We start from the raw sequence: 19,243 nt of genomic DNA on the forward strand, positions 1-19,243 counted from the left end.
TAAGGTAAAACATATGTAAAATTGTCCTAACCTGACCCAGGCAAATGGGTAATGCAGTGCAAACACTTTCTACCAGCAAACCATTCAGCATTTTCTAAACAGCTAAAACAATACAGTGAGCTTGACAATAAGGCCAGCTTTCACACTGACAGCAGGGACAGCTCTGGAGAAGGGTGGTGCTACAACAGGCACCGTACAATAGAGAGTGCACCGATAGATATATACAGCTTTCTACGTGGTCTGCTGTTCCAGGAGAGGCTCCCATTTACCCAGGGCTAAGCACACACACCTGCTGCAAATGAATTCCTCATAAGGTAGGCAGTTAACTGGATGTTTTATTTGGTATATTTGCAATTGTAAATCAGATTTTATGGAGTGATGCTTATAGATTTTGTGATGAAGGAATACTGAGACAAAAAGTGAGGAATTACATGTGGGAAACAAAAACAAATGTAAACAGGAATGTGTGCTGTAAACAGAATTCACAATTGCAGGAGCTTTAGATTTTTTTTAGGTTTTAAGTCTAAGCTTTTAATATATTTCTGATGTAAAATCCCTGAAGTTATCATGGTGCAATGTCTTAAATTTTGCATTATGGAAAAGCTCATGTGTCACACTGATTGCAGGCATATTACACCATAAGACCGGAGCATGATATGATGCAACTAAAAATCTGAAATTGCAATTATCTACAAAGAAAATTGTTTATTTTTTGAGAGTTGTAAGAACTCAAAGCTGGACTCTAACCATGGCAGTGTAACATATCAATAATGTCCTTGTAATTATCAAATGATGATGTTATGAAAGCTCCAGTACCTACATTTAGTCCATATGTGTGAACAGGTTTATCATCCACTGTCATGTGATTGTGCACTGTAAATATATCAACCTCTCTGACATTAACTTTGCTTACAGAGGTGAAACCATCTTTTGTATGGGATCTGTGTGCCTCAGCAAGATGAGTTCACACTCCATTGAGTTTGAAAAGGGGTATTTGGCTATGCATTAGGGATGCGGGACCCCCCGTAGTCCATCGCGTTGGATGCTTTCAGACTGTTGATGAACATTTATCGTGATTGCACTTATCATTTTTGTTTGTTTGTTTTTTAATTTTTGACAATTTTTTTTCTTTAGAAAACAAGAGTGCAATCATGTGTTTATATGTTTTAGATATAACCGGATTATTGTGATTAAGAGGTGATGCTGAATGGTTCTCCCCTGTGTGTAGCCGTCAGTGAGGGACTGGAGCAGAACCAGACAGTGACTGTGCTGCAGGCTCAGGACTACCATGCTGCCCCGCTGTGCATTCAGTGTGTGTCATGTGTTTGTGTTGGTGCTGTGTCTGTCTTCGGCTGAGGACTTCGACTGGACAAAGAACAACCACGGCTCCTTCTATTATGGCACTTTTCCAGCTGGTAAACACAACTTGGTCTTTTCTTCAGTGGGACAGAGGCGGTGCATTTTAATGATTCAGTAATTGGTGACATTATCCCTCCTGTAAGAGCTGGTCATCTGGTTGTTGTCAATTTTGTAATCATTAGGATTTTCGTGGGGTGCCGGCAGTTCAGCCTATCAAACAGAAGGAGCCTGGGACAAAGATGGAAAAGGACTGAGCATCTGGGACGTGTTCAGTCATAAGAAAGGCAAAATCCAATATAATGACACCGGAGACTCCTCTTGTGAGGGCTACCACAAAGTCAAGGTGGGGTGATCAGGTGTGGTGTGTCTGAGGGATGTGGAGAGAACTAAGCAGGGCAAAAGAATCTCTAAATGTAAATATTTCACTCCATTGTGTGTGTGTGTTGTACAGGATGATGTTGCCCTGATGAAGGAGCTGAAGCTTAACCACTATCGCTTCTCCATATCCTGGCCTAGACTCATCCCCACTGGCATAAAGTGTGAGTAACTGAACTGAACTGAGCAACTGAACTATGATTAGACTGTTGAATGCTAAAGCTGAGGAATTATTGACACTTTAATACCATTTGCAGCAGACCATATAAATGAAAAAGGAATACGGTACTATGATGAACTGATTGACCACCTGCTGGAGAGCAAGATCACCCCTGTCGTCACTTTGTATCACTGGGATCTCCCACAGGTCAGTATCCAAAATACTTATAATCCCTAACTTCAGCCTTTTGCATTACAGCACTTTTCTTATTTAACGAGGTACCGTACTGTTTCCTTTTCCAGGTCTTGCAAGAGAAATATGGTGGATGGCAGAACATAAGCATGGTCAATCACTTCAATGAGTTTGCTAACCTGTGCTTTGAAAGATTTGGCAACCGAGTCAAGTACTGGATGACATTCAACAATCCATGGGTAGGTTCAAAATCATCAGCTCGAAAATGCATCGTCACAAAGCTGAGAACAGGGTTGTTTTTCTGAGTTTTTAGAGATGTGTTGTTGTGACGGGACAACCTGATACATAATCAGATACAATAGTAAAACACCAACAGGTAACATTTTACTGCACAATGAATACTTTTACTCTTCATACTTAAAGTAAATATTACTTAAAATACTTATATACCTGTACATAATTAAGTAGTATTTTTTACAACATAGTATTAGTACTTTTACTTTAGACTCCAAGTGCTTCTTCCACCACTGTCATAGAGCATGGATTAATATGCATCTACATGTTTGTAAAAGTACTGCTGTCACACTCATACTCCGTAATCTGCTCACCTGCTTCAGTCTGTCGCAGTTGAAGGTTATGAGACTGGTGAACATGCTCCTGGACTGAAGCTGAGAGGAACAGGAGCATACAGAGCTGCACATCACATCATCAAGGTAGGAGAATGCATTCAGCTACTAAAAACACTTAGCAATTAATGTACTACTTTAAACTGAAATGTAATGATAATTATTATAATCTTTTTTTTAGGCCCATGCCAAAGTTTGGCACACTTATGATACACAATGGAGGGCGAAACAAAAAGGTAAACTAAACTCTTGAAAGTTACTTTGTTCAGCATTTTCTCAACAGTCCTGTCTGTCTTAATGTTGTGAGCTGCTGTTCACACCTGCAGGTCTGGTTGGCATCTCTCTGTCTGGAGACTGGGGCGAGCCGGTGGATATCAGCAACCAGAAAGACATCGAAGCAGCTGAGAGATACGTCCAGTTCTACCTGGGCTGGTTTGCCACACCCATCTTTCATGGAGACTACCCTCAAGTGATGAAAGACTTCATTGGTGAGTTAAAGTTCCTCTTGAGCATACCTGCTCACCTTCGACACTGGTCATCACTCACACCATGTTGTGTCCGAGAGGGCCTTAACTGGAAGAGTTAATGTGATACATATAATTATGATTGATGATGATCATATTGGCCTGTGTTGGTGCCTGTTCCAGCACTGGTGCCCTACATACAGCGCATGCTGCAAGTGCCCCTAGCAGCTGCGCTTGCTAATAGATAACATAAGCCTTTGGTTTGACTAGGTTATAAAACAGCCGATAATGTGTTGCTAATGTTGGATAAACCTTGTTTTCAATCATCGGCTCTTACGAGTTGAAGCGAAAGTGAAACTTGCAAATACCAATACATAACTACACCTGGTTTCTCCTCTGATGTACCCCTCTTTTTGCTGTAGCGCTATGCTAATGGTATTGAAACCCCCACCCCAAAGGTTGACAGGATTGGTTCCTTAGGTATGTGAGGTATGAAACCCTGGTTCTTTAAATCCATGTTTTTGAGACTGACATTGGTTAACTGCAGTTCTAAGGAAGAAATTATCAGCAGTGGTGTTGGTTGCTTATTTCACTCATACAGTATGTCTTGTAGCATATAAAAAAACCAACATACAGACATATTGATGACTAAAAACTTGATTTTCATCGTAGGGGGTCTTTAAATTAGAAACAGTTAATCCTGAAGTAATATTATTCATTGGGAATGAACTAATCACTATTTGTAACTGTGTGCAGGAAGGAAGAGTGTCCAGCAGGGCCTCGGGACATCTCGCCTGCCAACATTTTCCCCCCAAGAGAAGAGCTACATCAAGGGGACGTGCGACTTCCTCGGCGTTGGCCACTTCACCACCCGCTACATCACCCAAAAGAATAACCCATCAGGTCGTAGCACCAGCAGCTACTTCACTGACCGTGACCTGGCTGAGCTGGTTGACCCACGGTGGCCTGACCCTGGGTCTGAGTGGCTCTACGCCGTGCCTTGGGGTTTCAGACGCCTGCTCAATTTCGTCAAGGTGACCTATGGCGTATAGTTAATGATGCAGAACAGGCTTGTTGACATTTGTGCTGAACCTGAAACTATGTAATTGCAACTTATTACATATTGATTTGTTTCTCATCTAGACTCAGTACGGAAACCCGATGATTTATGTGACTGAGAACGGAGTCTCTGAGAAGATGTTGTGCACAGAGCTGTGTGACGACTGGAGGATACAGTATTATAAAGACTACATCAATGAGATGCTGAAAGGTGAATGAGCTCGTACATTTATATTTTTGTTTAGTAAGTTGGAGCAAATTTAATCAAAATCCAACCCAGCTCACTCTCTGTGGTTCCACTCAGCTATCAAAGATGGAGTCAATGTGAAGGGCTACACTGCATGGTCGCTGCTGGACAAGTTTGAGTGGGACGAAGGCTATTCTGAGAGGTTTGGCTTGTACTATGTGGACTTCAGGAACAAGAACAAGCCTCGCTATCCCAAAGCCTCCGTTCAGTTTTACAAACGCGTCATCAGCGCCAATGGGTTCCCCAATCAGAGAGAGGTAAGAGACACAAGGTGGTTACTGCAAAGTCCTAGCCTGAGTGTCAGACTGAAGCTCCCAGAACCTTCAGTCTGACATCGTCTCCATTGAAGGTGATTTACAAGGGGGAGGGAATTTGATTTTTCCCTAACCAATCAGTAGAGATCAACAACTCACCCAGAATCTGACGTCATTAGTATCCATGCCTCGGGGGTGCTGAAAACAAGCGAGCATTGCCCGTTTAAAATGTCTCCGTCGTCGTGCACGCCCAGCTGCATCGCAGTTAAATCCAGTTTAGCAGCTTCCTTAATTTGGTCCTCCATTAACGCGAGTAGTGGCGAAATACCTCGATAGCATCGCTAATGTGGTCTGTAGGATCTGTAGCGGTCGCCATTGTTGCTATCCTCACCAGTTACCCTCTGGCGTACAGCTTGACATCAGCGTGGCACTGATTGGCTAATCGCTAGACCCCCGGCGTTCATTGGTCCGTCCATCGTTTGGACAAGATAAATCGCAAATTCATTGAAGTATGCCAGACCAGAGATGCAAGCCTACTCAGTTGAGTGGGCGGGGTCTATGGTCTGGAACCAGGCTAGCAAAGTCCTGCCTCGGATCCCATTTCAGACAAACGTTTCAGATACAGTACAGGCCAAAAGTTTGGACACACCTTCTCATTCAATGCGTTTTCTTTATTTTCATGACTATTTACATTGTAGATTCTCACTGAAGGCATCAAAACTATGAATGAACACATGTGGAGTTATGTACTTAAAAAAAGGTGAAATAACTGAAAACATGTTTTTTATTCTAGTTTCTTCAAAATAGCCACCATTTGCTCTGATTACTGCTTTGCACACTCTTGGCATTCTCTCCATGAGCTTCAAGAGGTAGTCACCTGAAATGGTTTTCCAACAGTCTTGAAGGAGTTCTCAGAGGTGTTTAGCACTTGTTGGCCCCTTTGCCTTCACTCTGCAGTCCAGCTCACCCCAAACCATCTCGATTGGGTTCAGGTCCGGTGACTGTGGAGGCCAGGTCATCTGCCGCAGCACTCCATCACTCTCCTTCTTGGTCAAATAGCCCTTACACAGCCTGGAGGTGTGTTTGGGGTCATTGTCCTGTTGAAAAATAAATGATCGTCCAACTAAACGCAAACCGGATGGGATGGCATGTCGCTGCAGGATGCTGTGGTAGCCATGCTGGTTCAGTGTGCCTTCAATTTTGAATTTTGAATAAATCCCCAACAGTGTCACCAGCAAAACACCCCCACACCATCACACCTCCTCCTCCATGCTTCACAGTGGGAACCAGGCATGTGGAATCCATCCGTTCACCTTTTCTGCGTCTCACAAAGACACGGCGGTTGGAACCAAAGATCTCAAATTTGGACTCATCAGACCAAAGCACAGATTTCCACTGGTCTAATGTCCATTCCTTGTGTTTCTTGGCCCAAACAAATCTCTTCTGCTTGTTGCCTCTCCTTAGCAGTGGTTTCCTAGCAGCTATTTGACCATGAAGGCCTGATTCGCGCAGTCTCCTCTTAACAGTTGTTCTAGAGATGGGTCTGCTGCTAGAACTCTGTGTGGCATTCATCTGGTCTCTGATCTGAGCTGCTGTTAACTTGCCATTTCTGAGGCTGGTGACTCGGATGAACTTATCCTCAGAAGCAGAGGTGACTCTTGGTCTTCCTTTCCTGGGTCGGTCCTCATGTGTGCCAGTTTCGTTGTAGCGCTTGATGGTTTTTGCAACTCCACTTGGGGACACATTTAAAGTTTTTGCAATTTTCCGGACTGACTGACCTTCATTTCTTAAAGTAATGATGGCCACTCGTTTTTCTTTAGTTAGCTGATTGGTTCTTGCCATAATATGAATTTTAACAGTTGTCCAATAGGGCTGTTGGCTGTGTATTAACCTGACTTCTGCACAACACAACTGATGGTCCCAACCCCATTGATAAAGCAAGAAATTCCACTAATTAACCCTGATAAGGCACACCTGTGAAGTGGAAACCATTTCAGGTGACTACCTCTTGAAGCTCATGGAGAGAATGCCAAGAGTGTGCAAAGCAGTAATCAGAGCAAAGGGTGGCTATTTTGAAGAAACTAGAATATAAAACATGTTTTCAGTTATTTCACCTTTTTTTGTTAAGTACATAACTCCACATGTGTTCATTCATAGTTTTGATGCCTTCAGTGAGAATCTACAATGTAAATAGTCATGAAAATAAAGAAAACGCATTGAATGAGAAGGTGTGTCCAGACTTTTGGCCTGTACTGTATATGACTCTAAAACAGGGATACTCATCTTGCTATTGTCCAGGGACCACTTTGCAAAATGACAGGAAGCCAGGGGAAAGTTAATGAAGAAACATTGATAATATTTATCAGTATAAATAGGCTAATAAATGAACTGCTGCTTTCAAACTTTCAGCATTTTCTGTCCTCGCCCACAAGGCAAAACCACTCAGCACCCTGGCAGTCAGATGTACTCTGGAGGGACATTCAGGGCTTAGCTTAGCACTTTTTTCTTGGATAAATAAGCTCCATTTTTATGCTTTTTATGCACTCTGGCCCCTTATTTACAATCAAAATACAAGAAAAATCCCAGTGTGAATCAGTTATTTTCATTGTGAACTGAAAAAAAAAGGCCTCCCAGCACCCTAGTGTGGGTCAGATTTGGTCCAGGGGCCACAAGTTGAGTATCACTGCTCTTTAACATTAAGATTACATTTTTTAGTTAATGCTCTGTTATGTCACAAAAACCATTTTGGTGATGATATGCGATTACATTGTAACCCCCCCACAGGTTGAGAACTGGAGGAGGAAGGCTATTGAGACATGTTCCTCCAGCAACCAGCTCCTAGCTGCAGGTCAGTTCATCTAGAGCATCCCTGACCATGTTTATCAGTGATCAGAGGTGAACAACTAGCTGGGGTAAACAAACAAAGATTCTGAGCTGAATATTAAAAAAAACTTGCCAACAGTTTTTAAATGCAAATGAGATCAAGATTTATAATTTGACTTGAATGTGTGTTGCTGCACCTCAGAAAACACATGGAAAAATTATTAGCTGAATGAGAATGATGGAATTATTAAACATTAGTAACACAATCTCTAACAGAATATCTGAGATATCTTTTTTGTTTGCCCCTCCAGCTAGAAGAAAATCCAAGGAACATGCAGAAATGCCAAAGGTTTGGCCAGTGCATGATGAAGTTTAGAACTTGAGGGTATATGTCTTCAATTAATTTTTTTTTTTTTTAATTGTTATTGCTGTGTGAGTGTGCTGTTTTACATGCGACTAACAGAATGAAGCCTCTGCAGTTTAACACTAAGACATGCCTCTGAAGCTTGTACTCCCTGTATACAGTGTGCAAATACATCTTTATTTTTTTGAAGTTTTAGGAGTGTGCTTAAATCTAATTTGCAAACAAGAGCAGCCCTTTTGATTTCACAGCAGCTTTGACAAAAACTCAGTGAGCATAAAGCTTATCTGTGCCCACGGGGTATTTCATAAAGCAGGATTATAAATTTAACCAGATAACATCAGTGAAACTGTTTTATATATTGGAATTGAATTAAGACAAACAAAATCTCAACATAAGATTAAAGAGCTTGACTCAGCCATGTCAGCTGATGACAAGTAATCACATTTCAAATTTGATTTTTCAAAGTTATCTGCCTATGACAATCCAAATGCTTTCTGAAATATTCCCCAGTAGCTGCATGCAGTTCTCAAAGGGTTAAAGTGTCGTTAATCAACTCTGAGTACTTTCTCTTTCTTTATTAGAGGAACAGCGGAGTACTGCTGCCAATATTCTAAGACTTATACATGGTAAGGAATCACTCATGCTCACTATAAATCAGATGCAGGATGATTTGATTTAGGGGGAAATTATTAACCCTTTGAGTGCTGTGCTTAAGCATTATCACTCGCTTCGTAAGCAGTGTGTGAACTACATATTAATGCTAGTGAGTTGTTAATGTGTGTGTGTGTGTGTGTGTGTGTGTGTGTGTGCTTTGCAGACCCTTTGACCAGCCACATGGAGATGGTAACTGAGATCGTTGTTCCCACTGTGTGCACGCTCTCTATTTTGCTCAGCGCCGTCTTCCTTATGTTCCTGCTGCGGAGGCGGAACTAGACAGTGTGCATGTTTACAGTCACAAACATCAACACACACAATACCTATAAGTGCATCATTTCTTTAAAGGATCATGTGTGAGCATAAATACACGATTTAATCTGAATTTCAAGGTTAGCGACTTCATTCATTTGATGTGCAGACAGTGTTTGCTGTAAAAACATTGGTTTAGCCTTTTAATAATGAATTTAGCACCAGACACTCAAACTGTGTGGATAGCCCTACAACATGTTGGATTTTATTATTACGACATTGCTGTGGAATATTACCATTGCAAACAGCCCTTGTGATCTATTGTACTTTGTGTTTTGAGTTGTTAAGCAAAATTTCTTTCAATCGCTATACTGCACATGAAAAAAATCAGCAAATGTGATAATAAAGATGCAATTAAAAAACACATGACAGTGTCACACAACATATATTCAAAGGACTGAAAGTTATTTATTTAAATCACTTGACAAAAATACAGTATATTAACAGAAACAGACACTTTGTGGTGCAGTATAAGCTCATTTGGCTATTTCTACTGGCATTTTAAAATGTGTTAATTGCAGGGGAGAATATTAAAAGACAATGAACATCTCCTTTGTTGTTTAGTTGCGCTCTGTATGAATTTACGCAAAGTTGACGAGACTGCAGCACACCTTGGTGGAGAAGAAGGCGGGATCCTCACTGTCCCCGTTCACGGTTTCATTTGGGTAATCTAAAGACGGGACAGTTAAAGAAAAAAATGTTTGTACTTTACTGGGACTACTTTTAAAGATATACTATGCAGGAATTGTAAGTTACTCTTTGTGAACAGTATCGAAAGCAAAAGTGAAAGCCAACACCAGAGTGGCGTTTTTTTTTTTTTTTTTCAGTGATGTGTCTTTGATTTCCGTAGCTTCCTCTTGGATGCGTACTGCTTACGGTCTGGCACCTGGTTGCTACCATTTTATAACATCCTGACCTTACCTGCATGCTGGGCCCAGGAACGTCCCAAACACAGCCAAATACGAAAATACAGGCAGAGAGCAGAGTCTCTGCAGATAAATACACCACCACACCCTTCTCGTGGGTCACAAGTGATGTTTGGGTATATATATATATATATATATATATATATATATTTTTTTAGGAATATCCATGTATGCACTGTATTTTTAGGTGGTGCATAAAGATTACCTGTGTCAAAGATGACATGATCCACCAGTGGTCTGTCACTGAGCTGTACAGATGTCCTGACCTCACGAGGGCCGTGGCCGCTGGATACCTCAGCCCCCCACACTACTGGGTGCTCCCTGTGGAACAAACACACACGTAAGGAATGAGAGAATGGCCCCTGTTAAAACTTAGAGTTAGCACTTTAGTGTATATCAAGCGATCTGATCACATGAGGGCAGCTCTAAATTCTGTTGCAAATGCATCAAAACCATAGGACACAGTGGGTGAATCACTGCAGCTGTGTTTCGGGCAGACATTAGAAAACAACATGGGAGAAAATGTGTTTCTTGCAATATTCAGTACAACAAACCTCATGAATACACCTGAATACAGTTAACCTGCTCCTTTAAAACGATTCATGCAAGTTTTTAAATTCATACCTGATGCAAGATACAAAATGGCCCCCACTACCTTTCTCCTATCTTGCTCACTTTTTTGACACTTTTGAGGGTGAAAAAAATACCTACTTTCTGTTGAAACGTGAATATAAAGGCAAAAGTCCCACTTCATTTACAGTTTTCTTTAGATATACTGAAGTGGTGTGTGTGCAAAGGCTTGTCCTCCTTACTTCTGGTAGAAATGGCTGATCAGCGCAGGTTTGATTTGCAGTTTGAATTCATGCTCCTCATCATACGGATATGTTTTGTAGTGCTGCAAACACGATCTATGGGAGAAATTAAACTGTATACTTTAATGTCGTCTATAAAAAAAATACATTTTGTGCATGAACACGTCATTGGAAAACTGATTTACTGTGTGAGGAGGAAGAGCCGGTCGTAGGGCAAACCCAGGAAAGTACTGCAGGTCACAATTATTTCCAGCAGATGGTGCAATTTTCTGAGTCGGATCACTTGCTCCTGCAGCTCAACCTCGGTGCTCAGGTAGTAACACTACAGAGAAACATATTCAATATTTTGTCCACAGTAATTTGAAAATTGTTGTCAGTAAAATAGTCTTGAGCTTACCAGGTGATTTAGAGTTGTCAATTCTTCACCTGAGGAAAAAATAAGCAAAGTTTATGCTTAAGGATTCATCTGCAGTGTGGTTACATATTACTGTAAAGCTTTGAATCATATGTAAAGAACGAAGAAATTTGCAGTGGTAAGTAAGAGGTTACCTATGAGGTAGTTAATGTAATCCTTCCTCATCTTGTCCAGACCCATCTCTAGCAGCATGTGGACAGGTGTGAAACCTGTGAGAGACACATGATCAATCTGCTTGTGGTAGGACTGCAGGATGAGCTTGCTGAGGGAGCTGCTGCTATCTCTGTGAATCTGGGTGAAATGAAACAAAAAATCTTAACACCCAACAACCTTCAATATTTCCTTAGTAATAAACAGTTTTCAGAAGCTGCATTATCTCATACCCAGGGTTTGATATCACCGTATCTTAGGGCTTCTGTGACCAATTTCAGGCAGTCTCCAATATCTTGATATGAAGTCACACCTGTAATGAAAAACAAAATGGAGGAGAACGGTTGTCACTGTTTGTTTGTAACACTAAATCAAGTGAAACCTAGTTTCCTTAATAGAGGAATTGACTCGCTTTTTCTCATCTGAACCCACAGCTGCTCCACAAAATCTAAATCGCCTCGTTCCAAGAAAGAGTTGAAAATGGGAGTGTCGGTCTCGGTCTTCGATTTTGTGGCCTTTAAGAAGAGATGAAAAGGAAAGAAACCTACAATGTTTATTCTAAAATGAATGAATTTGGGAAAAGTCAGTTGATTTTAGCACTATCATACCTCAGCTGTTTTCGCAGCCTGGTCCTGTTGTGTCTTTGCAGTGCCCTGAAGCTCTGAAAGAAGATAAAAAATAAAATAAAGAAAATAATCTTCTTAACTGTTAGCATTAAATTATAGTGAAGGTGCATTGATTTAACAAAGCAGCTACCTTCTAGGAGGGCCTTGGTCAGATTTACAGCTGATGTGCTTTCCAAAGGTTCCATCCATTCAGTCTCACCAGTTCTCAAACCATCAGCAAGAGTCTGAAATGACAGAAATCGGATATATTTAGATGTTTATTTGTGTACTGATACATTTTTCTCAGATTATTGTGTGACACAAACCTGAAGAAACTCTAGCTCCCTGTACATCTCATACATTGGGCTCCTCATGTCCCCGCTGGAAACTTTGATATTCTGCATGTGAACAGAGATAAACAAATCAAGTGCACAAAATGTACAACTTTATTCTGTATTGTTAATGGTTTTACTACATTATAATTCAACTTAATACAATATAAAAAATGAGTGATTATGGTCAAGTATGTTTTGAGTGTGAAGTACTGATGCTTACCAGTGTTGCTGTAGAGGACAGGGGTGGGGTCTCAAGAACACTCTCTACATGGCTCCACTTGAAATCCACTGTCACACTACTCTGTGACTCAATCATGGTGTTTTCAACAACACTGGAGCCAAACAAGCTGAACCTGGCACTGCCTTTAATGGCCATCTGGAGGCATTGACAAATGTGAGTGAATGAACATTTACTCAAACTGAGTTACAAGAAAGGATGCACACTAACTTACTGCGGATGGAGGGTGCCTTTTCTTGTGCTCTTGTTTAAGCTCATCCAAGGTTATGAGAGATTTTTTGTCCACAGTTGAGCCTGAAACAATTTAAGTTGGAGTAAAACAAATGCCAGAAACATCAAAACCGCACAGGACTTGATTAAAAACAAATACTCCACACTGATAATGGATTATTCAAACAGATATGAACCATTGCAACTATACCTTTGCAGGTAACAGAGTATAATTTGACACCAGACACTTTATTGCCCACGCAGACTGTTTCAGCTCCAAACCAGGTTGTTCTACCTGGATCAGACATGTCACATCGCACCCACAGAGGGTGTAAGGCAGGGCTGTTGTCCGCAGCTGACACATTAGTATTGTGAGATAATGTGTACCAAGACAGCAGCTGCCTGTAAAACAACAAAGAAAACATTGTGATTGTCATCTACAGTGTATTAAATATACCAGTTATACAGTCCTACTTGCACTTGTTTCATTTGGATAAAGTGTTAAACCTCTCAGCATTGGTCACCTTGCTTTCATGATTGTGAGCGGCTGTGGTCCCAATTCTGTCTGGAGAGCACTGGCATCATCATCAGCATCATCGTCAGTGCAGTTTGATGTCTCAGTCATTGGTTGATCATCAGGTTCATTTATTTTTGGAACCTTGTTAAAGAAGAAATAACAGCATGGTTCAGTGGTGAACATTAGCAAGATGTAATTGCACAGGAAAAAAAGGTATCCGCAGGTATTTTGTGTTATATCCCTTGATCTTAAATGGTGCATGGTTATCATACATCATTATGGAAACTGAACTGAAATTCAGGGCAAGTGGAGTGAATCCAAATTAAGCTGTTAAACTCAATGTGTACCATATAACAGCAACATAAGACTGTCAAAAAAATCCTAAGCATGAGAACCATGCACAATAAACCATACCACAGACTACAATGCAAACAGATGTTCATTTACCTGTAATTAAATTCCAATACAACACTGTGATATTTGTCCAGGGCTTGCAGACACAGTGAATATATTAGCTGCACACAGCATTAAGATTACTCACAGCTTTTTCACAGATGAAGACCGGCTGGTTGCCACAGTACATGTTCAGCACAGGGATTTTGTCTCCATTCATCTTTAAAATCTGGATGTCCTCCTGAAACCAATCAGACAGTGTAACAACATCTTTACTATGACATAGATACAGACACCACATTGCAATAGATTGTGCTTTAGGTAAATTGAATATAGGACCTCATATGTACATGGACCGTTGCTTTCCTCATTTTGAAGAGACCTTTTATCAAACGACACATAACACACAGAAATTAACCTTACTTTCAAGATAAGCAGTTAGTGGTTACCGAAGCAATCAAATAGTGAGAATATGCTAAAGGATGACATCTCATCTACTGCTTAGCGTTCGTCTGACGTTAGCTAACAGAGCTAAGTATTTAATAAAAAGTAAACTCACCGAAGAATATTATAAAACTCCTTAGCACTCGATATCACCTTGGAGCCCATTGCACAATTATAGTAAAGACCACCTATTACAGTGCGAACATAAAGAACATAAAAGAGAAGTTAACCGAGTTTACAACTGTTGTGGTAAAGTTTGGGCTGCTACTGTTGATATTTTGACGGTCGCGCGCTCACTCTGGCGATGACGTCACGAGGTTATAGGTCATCACTTGAACAAGTTTTACAAATCAGAAATTAATTAATTAATTCAGCAAAGTGCATATATAATAACACCACATATAAGCTAGGAAATGTAAATAAATAAATAAATAATATATTATATACAAAAAATGTTTCGAAGAAAATAGTTCGGCCTTTGCGTTCATCCTGCGCCAACATGGCGTAAAGAAATAGTCCCAGCTGTAGCAATCAACTTCAGGGTGTTTTTGTTAAGCCGTGAGAAAATGTTTGAAAATGCTAAATAAATTATTGTTTACAGTCATACACATTTTATCATGTGTGTTTCTTTGCTGTTAGTAAAACAATTGTGGAAAATAATATCTCGGCGGAAGTGATATACGTCAAGGCGGATGCATAAAGCATTTAGGGTGAGTTACCGACTTCCTTTTTACTGTGGCCGCCATAGCGTGAGGAGCGTGGTTCCCGGCGAGCCGAAAACTAAATACCGAAAATGGTGAGAAATTACACTTAGGTTGCTATAAACATACGGTGTAATACATGAGATGTATCTTACTGTGTGTTCTTATCAAACTAGGCAGTATTCTTAGTCTGTGGAAGGCTAAATTCAGGTTGAAAACAGCAGTGAGTTGAAATGCTCCCGGCTAGCTAAGCTAACACGAGGAGCCATTTTGGACGAGCAGCTTCGGTAGTTTAACCCAGTTACACGTGTGGTTGTCGCCTCAGTGGCAGACCAGTGACAAGTAGTTAGGAAATGTCACATAATTACATGGCAACTATATTTTTCTCGGTGTAGATACTTCTCGTGGCATTCGAGTGTATTTCTGCCCCTAACTGCCTAAACGTTATTTACATCGGTGGACAATGTAACGTAAATGTATAAGAGTAGCTTGCTAAGTCAGGTTAGCATAATCGAGCTAAGGTAACACCAACGGTCGCAGATTTCTCGGTGACTTTGTCTGTATACGCAAAGTTAATGAGCAGTCTCAGCTGCTATTATGTCAGTTAAGTGCGAGGTGCACGTCTGGATTTGACATGCCAGTTTCGCCGAGTCGCATATTACCGTAGTTAGCAGTTTGTTGGACCGCACATGTCAGGAGATGCTATGGCTAGTTCTTGTGACAGGTTAATTGAAAGAGCTACTTCACCTTAAACAGTAACGTTATGCACGACCTTTTCCAATTCAACATTATGTATCTGCCTTAAGCTAATTGTTCGCTTTTCTTCCCAGGCCTGTGCCCGCCCCCTGATCTCGGTTTACTCCGAGAAAGGAGAATCCGCAGGCAAGAATATTGTCATGCCTGCTGTGTTCAAGGCTCCAATTCGCCCTGATGTTGTGAACTTTGTGCACACCAACATGCGCAAGAACAGTCGCCAGCCATACGCAGTCAGTGAACTGGCAGGTGAGTGTATACTGCTGTTTTGTCCTGGCATGTTGACCAAAATTTACTATCATAGTTTCATAGATTTAAAATGGTGATCGAGGTCATGCATTAGGTTGTTTATAATTTTAGGTGTGTAATTTTTTATTTCAGGCCACCAGACCAGTGCAGAGTCCTGGGGTACAGGAAGAGCTGTGGCCCGTATCCCTCGTGTGAGAGGTGGTGGTACTCACCGCTCTGGCCAGGGTGCTTTTGGAAATGTATCCTTTGACCAAAATTGAAGCGTTACATATTTTCTGTCTTTACAAATCTCTAACAACTAGAATGGACACAAATGACTTGCAGTGATGGTGTAATTTGCGACTGACTCTGTGACCAGTGACAGAATGCCTGCTGTCATATGCTGGCACAGATGCTTGACGAACATTGAGTCTGAGCAGGTATTGTGTAAAAGTAATTATGCTGCTTCAGTTGTTGTCAAACCTCCTTAACTTTAGCCTAGATGTGTCGTGGAGGTCGCATGTTTGCCCCCACCAAAACATGGCGCCGCTGGCACCGCAGAATCAACACAACCCAGAAGCGCTATGCCATCTGCTCTGCTGTGGCTGCCTCTGCCATCCCTGCCCTTGTGATGTCCAAAGGTAAGCTCCACAAACTATATTAATACAAAGAAAAATGGGTGAAGTGTTAAAAATATTTTCATTAACATTTCTAACCTACTGTATAATTGTCTTGCTATGATGGTGTAATTTGCGTCTGATCCTGTGAACAGTGACAGTTGCCTGCTGTCTTTAAGCTGTCACAAGGTATTGATGTATAGTAAATTCTGAGCAAGGTTAGGCAGCACTGTAGTTTGTGACCGACACAAGAAGTTTGTGTGTGGACACCTTTTGAGACGATAATCTTGTCTTATAGGACACCGCATTGAGGAAATCCCTGAAGTCCCACTGGTGGTTGAAGACAAAGTCGAGGGCTACAAGAAGACCAAGGAGGCAGTGCTGCTGCTGAAGAAGCTTAAAGCTTGGAACGACATCAAGAAGGTAATTTAACATTTTGAGTTTCTCTAGTTGCTTGACTCAGTACTCCATTTGGGATTTCAATGGAAAGAGATGATTTTAGCTTTAAGGATGGTTGATGGTTCTTTTATCTATTGTGTGGGGAGTGTAGGAATCACAGCTGTTGTTATACATAGTCTCCTAAATCTAGAAGGACTTATGTGGGTTTTACTCAATTTGAAGTAAAGATGGAAAGCAAAGAAGTGAGAATGCTGCAGCACAGGCAGAGTAAAGCATGATGATGCTTAGCATCTGTTAATCTGATTCATATGTATATGAAGTGTAGCAGCGAGACCTCAGACTGAACTTGTTACTTTCTGTAGGATTAAATGGAACAGTTTCTCTGCCTGTGATAACTTCTAAGGTGTAAGATATTTATAGGTATTACCAGGTTTCTTTGTCTTATGGTGTGATGGAATAATATAAACTTCTTTATTCTCAGGTCTACGCCTCTCAGCGCATGCGTGCTGGTAAGGGTAAGATGAGGAATCGCAGACGGATCCAACGCAGAGGTCCATGCATCATTTACAACCAGGACGCCGGTGTCACCAAAGCCTTCAGAAATATCCCAGGTGTGTAGTTTATACAGTTGTAGAATTCGTAACTCGTAGGTAAATGGATGTCAGAACATAAGCTATATAGTGTTAATCTTAAATACTAAATGTTAAGTGCATGTGCAGTGGGTATTACAAACTTAGACATATGTAGTAACACTGCTGTCCTTAACTTTAAATGGCATATGGGTGATTGATTATTATTGTGTTGTGCTTTAAAGGCATCACTCTGCAGAACGTGAACAAACTGAACCTCCTGAGGCTCGCTCCTGGTGGTCATGTTGGACGCTTCTGCATCTGGACTGAGAGTGCTTTCCGCAAGCTGGATGAGCTGTATGGCACCTGGCGCAAACCTGCTTCCCTCAAGGTTGGCTACAAGTAAGTGTTTCAGGAGCAATCACACTGTTGCACATGTACATCTGTTGGTCACATCAGTGATGAGCTTCCACTTCATGGTCCGTGTTTTTGATACTGTGTGATATTTAACGAAGTTCTGAGTTTGAGCATCAAAAGACTCATCAGTCAACTATTCATCATCTCCAACATGAGGAATTGATTATATATTATATAATGCTTTATTTATTCCAGCCTGCCCATGCACAAGATGACCAACACAGATCTGAGCAGGATTCTGAAGAGTGAGGAGATCCAGAAAGCACTTCGTGCACCTAAGTACGTACTGCACACTTTTGAGTTCTTGAAAACATTTTTTTAGATGGTCAACTATGATGATTTTCCCACTTCAGGTCCGTGTTTCTGAATCCTGATTATATGGAAGTCCTGAGCAACACACATTTCAAGTTTGTAATACACTTGAGCAGAAGTTTACTTTGTTAAGCCTGGGTTATATTGTCATTACAGCAAGAAGATCAACCGCAGAGTACTGAAGAAGAATCCTCTGAAGAACTTGAGGATAATGCTCAAACTGAACCCTTACGCCAAGACTGCAAGACGTCATGCCATCCTCCAGCATGACCCTGCGGTAAGAATTAAAATAATTCAAGCTGGGAGCAAAAATCATAGACTTACTGTGTTGATTATGACTCTGATATCTTGTTTGTTCTCTCCGTAGATCAAGGCCAAGATGCTGAAACCCAAGAAGAAGCCTGGAAAGAAAGGTGCACCTGCCAAACCCAAGGCATAAAACTCTATACTTGCAGACAAGAGTTCAGTGATAAATAAATCATCTGTTTCAAATAATTAAGTCTAATCAGTCATTTTTTTAAATTTTGATTCACAAGACTTATTTATTTCACATAAGGTAACAAAAAGATTACAAAAATGTAGGAAGTGAGAATACTGCTAAATATGAACACCAACTCTTTCAGGTCTGCTCTCTATGCAGGATTCTTGATCAAACTGCAATGGACAGACAAATCTTTTTTATAATGTAAGGTCTTAACACCACTAGGTGGCTTTGAAGGGTATATTCCACTTGTTTGACACTAGTAGAAAATTCTACGTACCATTTGTTCACAAAGTCTCGAAATTCAGGGCTAAATATCCCGGGCAGCTTTGGTGGAGGCTGAGATTCAAAGGTCCTGTCAGCACTGGATGGGTCAAACTCAATGCTCAAATAGCTGGCAAAGGTATTAAAACAATATACACTGGTATATACAGGTATGTTTATGTTCGGATGTGGTCAAATAATGGGCTCACCTACCTCATTGACTGTAATCAAGCAGCTCAAATATAGCCATCTGTGTTCTGCTGTCAGGACCATATGCTGCAGGGAAAAATATTGATCAGCCTCTCATTATTCAGTTACCTCTGCACTAATTATTACTCAGAGTCCACTTATTTGTTGTAAACAATTATAATAGACCCTTTGAAATATTGTCTGTCAGAGCTGCTTTAATCTAAAACAAAAAGCCACCGCAGAATGACAGTATGAACCAGCATCATCTCAGACTTACAGCAAGCAAGGTGGTTGAAGACAAAGTTGAGGGCTACAAGAAGACCAAGGAGGCAGTGCTGCTGCTGAAGAAGCTTAAAGTCTAGAATGACATCAAGAAGGT

The 19,243-nt window shown here is 40.9% G+C and overlaps 3 protein-coding genes and 4 non-coding genes across 10 annotated transcripts; 6 read left to right on the top strand and 1 right to left on the bottom strand.

The window, feature by feature from the left end:
• The first annotated feature begins 17 nt into the window (after positions 1-17).
• Positions 18-9,253, top strand: lctlb (lactase-like b). Of its 4 annotated transcripts, XR_004502109.2 has the most exons (16): positions 18-314; positions 1,229-1,415; positions 1,542-1,702; positions 1,811-1,898; positions 1,992-2,101; positions 2,197-2,325; positions 2,704-2,799; positions 2,894-2,948; positions 3,039-3,200; positions 3,933-4,210; positions 4,320-4,446; positions 4,540-4,739; positions 7,521-7,584; positions 7,871-7,944; positions 8,505-8,549; positions 8,741-8,784. XR_004502109.2 is itself a non-coding variant. In XM_033635067.2 (15 exons), the coding sequence occupies exons 2-15, from the start codon at positions 1,289-1,291 to the stop codon at positions 8,854-8,856; spliced, it is 1,758 nt and encodes a 585-aa protein (XP_033490958.1). In that variant the 5' UTR covers positions 18-314; positions 1,229-1,288; the 3' UTR covers positions 8,857-9,253. The 4 variants fall into 4 exon arrangements, 3 of the variants coding, with proteins under 3 accessions (XP_033490958.1, XP_033490959.1, XP_033490960.1); XM_033635067.2 differs by lacking the exon at positions 7,871-7,944 and having other exon boundaries at positions 8,741-9,253; XM_033635068.2 differs by lacking the exon at positions 7,871-7,944 and having other exon boundaries at positions 1,995-2,101; positions 8,741-9,253.
• Positions 9,254-9,273: 20 nt separating this feature from the next.
• zwilch (zwilch kinetochore protein) lies at positions 9,274-14,231 on the bottom strand. The gene is made up of 18 exons (XM_033635066.2): positions 14,050-14,231; positions 13,830-13,872; positions 13,639-13,731; positions 13,105-13,238; positions 12,792-12,982; positions 12,585-12,664; positions 12,353-12,508; positions 12,124-12,195; positions 11,949-12,042; positions 11,801-11,853; positions 11,605-11,707; positions 11,426-11,505; positions 11,177-11,333; positions 11,025-11,053; positions 10,813-10,949; positions 10,628-10,723; positions 10,021-10,136; positions 9,274-9,559 (listed from the first exon to the last, which is right to left on the bottom strand). Exons 1-18 carry the CDS (start codon positions 14,097-14,099, stop codon positions 9,471-9,473), a joined length of 1,773 nt encoding a protein of 590 aa, XP_033490957.1. The 5' UTR covers positions 14,100-14,231; the 3' UTR covers positions 9,274-9,470.
• A 366-nt stretch (positions 14,232-14,597) lies between these two features.
• On the top strand, positions 14,598-18,425 carry rpl4 (ribosomal protein L4). The gene is made up of 10 exons (XM_033635270.2): positions 14,598-14,730; positions 15,466-15,637; positions 15,770-15,876; positions 16,119-16,257; positions 16,532-16,656; positions 17,114-17,243; positions 17,447-17,603; positions 17,814-17,897; positions 18,087-18,207; positions 18,298-18,425. The coding sequence occupies exons 1-10, from the start codon at positions 14,728-14,730 to the stop codon at positions 18,367-18,369; spliced, it is 1,110 nt and encodes a 369-aa protein (XP_033491161.1). The 5' UTR covers positions 14,598-14,727; the 3' UTR covers positions 18,370-18,425.
• On the top strand, positions 15,957-16,055 carry LOC117262928 (small nucleolar RNA SNORD16). The gene has a single exon (XR_004502152.1). It is a non-coding gene; the product is annotated as a small nucleolar RNA SNORD16 (small nucleolar RNA).
• Positions 16,350-16,449, top strand: LOC117262927 (small nucleolar RNA SNORD16). Its single transcript, XR_004502151.1, has one exon. It is a non-coding gene; the product is annotated as a small nucleolar RNA SNORD16 (small nucleolar RNA).
• On the top strand, positions 17,655-17,726 carry LOC117262921 (small nucleolar RNA SNORD18). The gene has a single exon (XR_004502147.1). It is a non-coding gene; the product is annotated as a small nucleolar RNA SNORD18 (small nucleolar RNA).
• Positions 17,946-18,013, top strand: LOC117262923 (small nucleolar RNA SNORD18). The gene has a single exon (XR_004502149.1). It is a non-coding gene; the product is annotated as a small nucleolar RNA SNORD18 (small nucleolar RNA).
• Positions 18,426-19,243: the final 818 nt, after the last annotated feature.

The sequence above is a fragment of the Epinephelus lanceolatus genome, chromosome 5 (assembly GCF_041903045.1).
Source record: "Epinephelus lanceolatus isolate andai-2023 chromosome 5, ASM4190304v1, whole genome shotgun sequence".
Lineage (NCBI taxonomy): Eukaryota > Metazoa > Chordata > Actinopteri > Perciformes > Serranidae > Epinephelus > Epinephelus lanceolatus.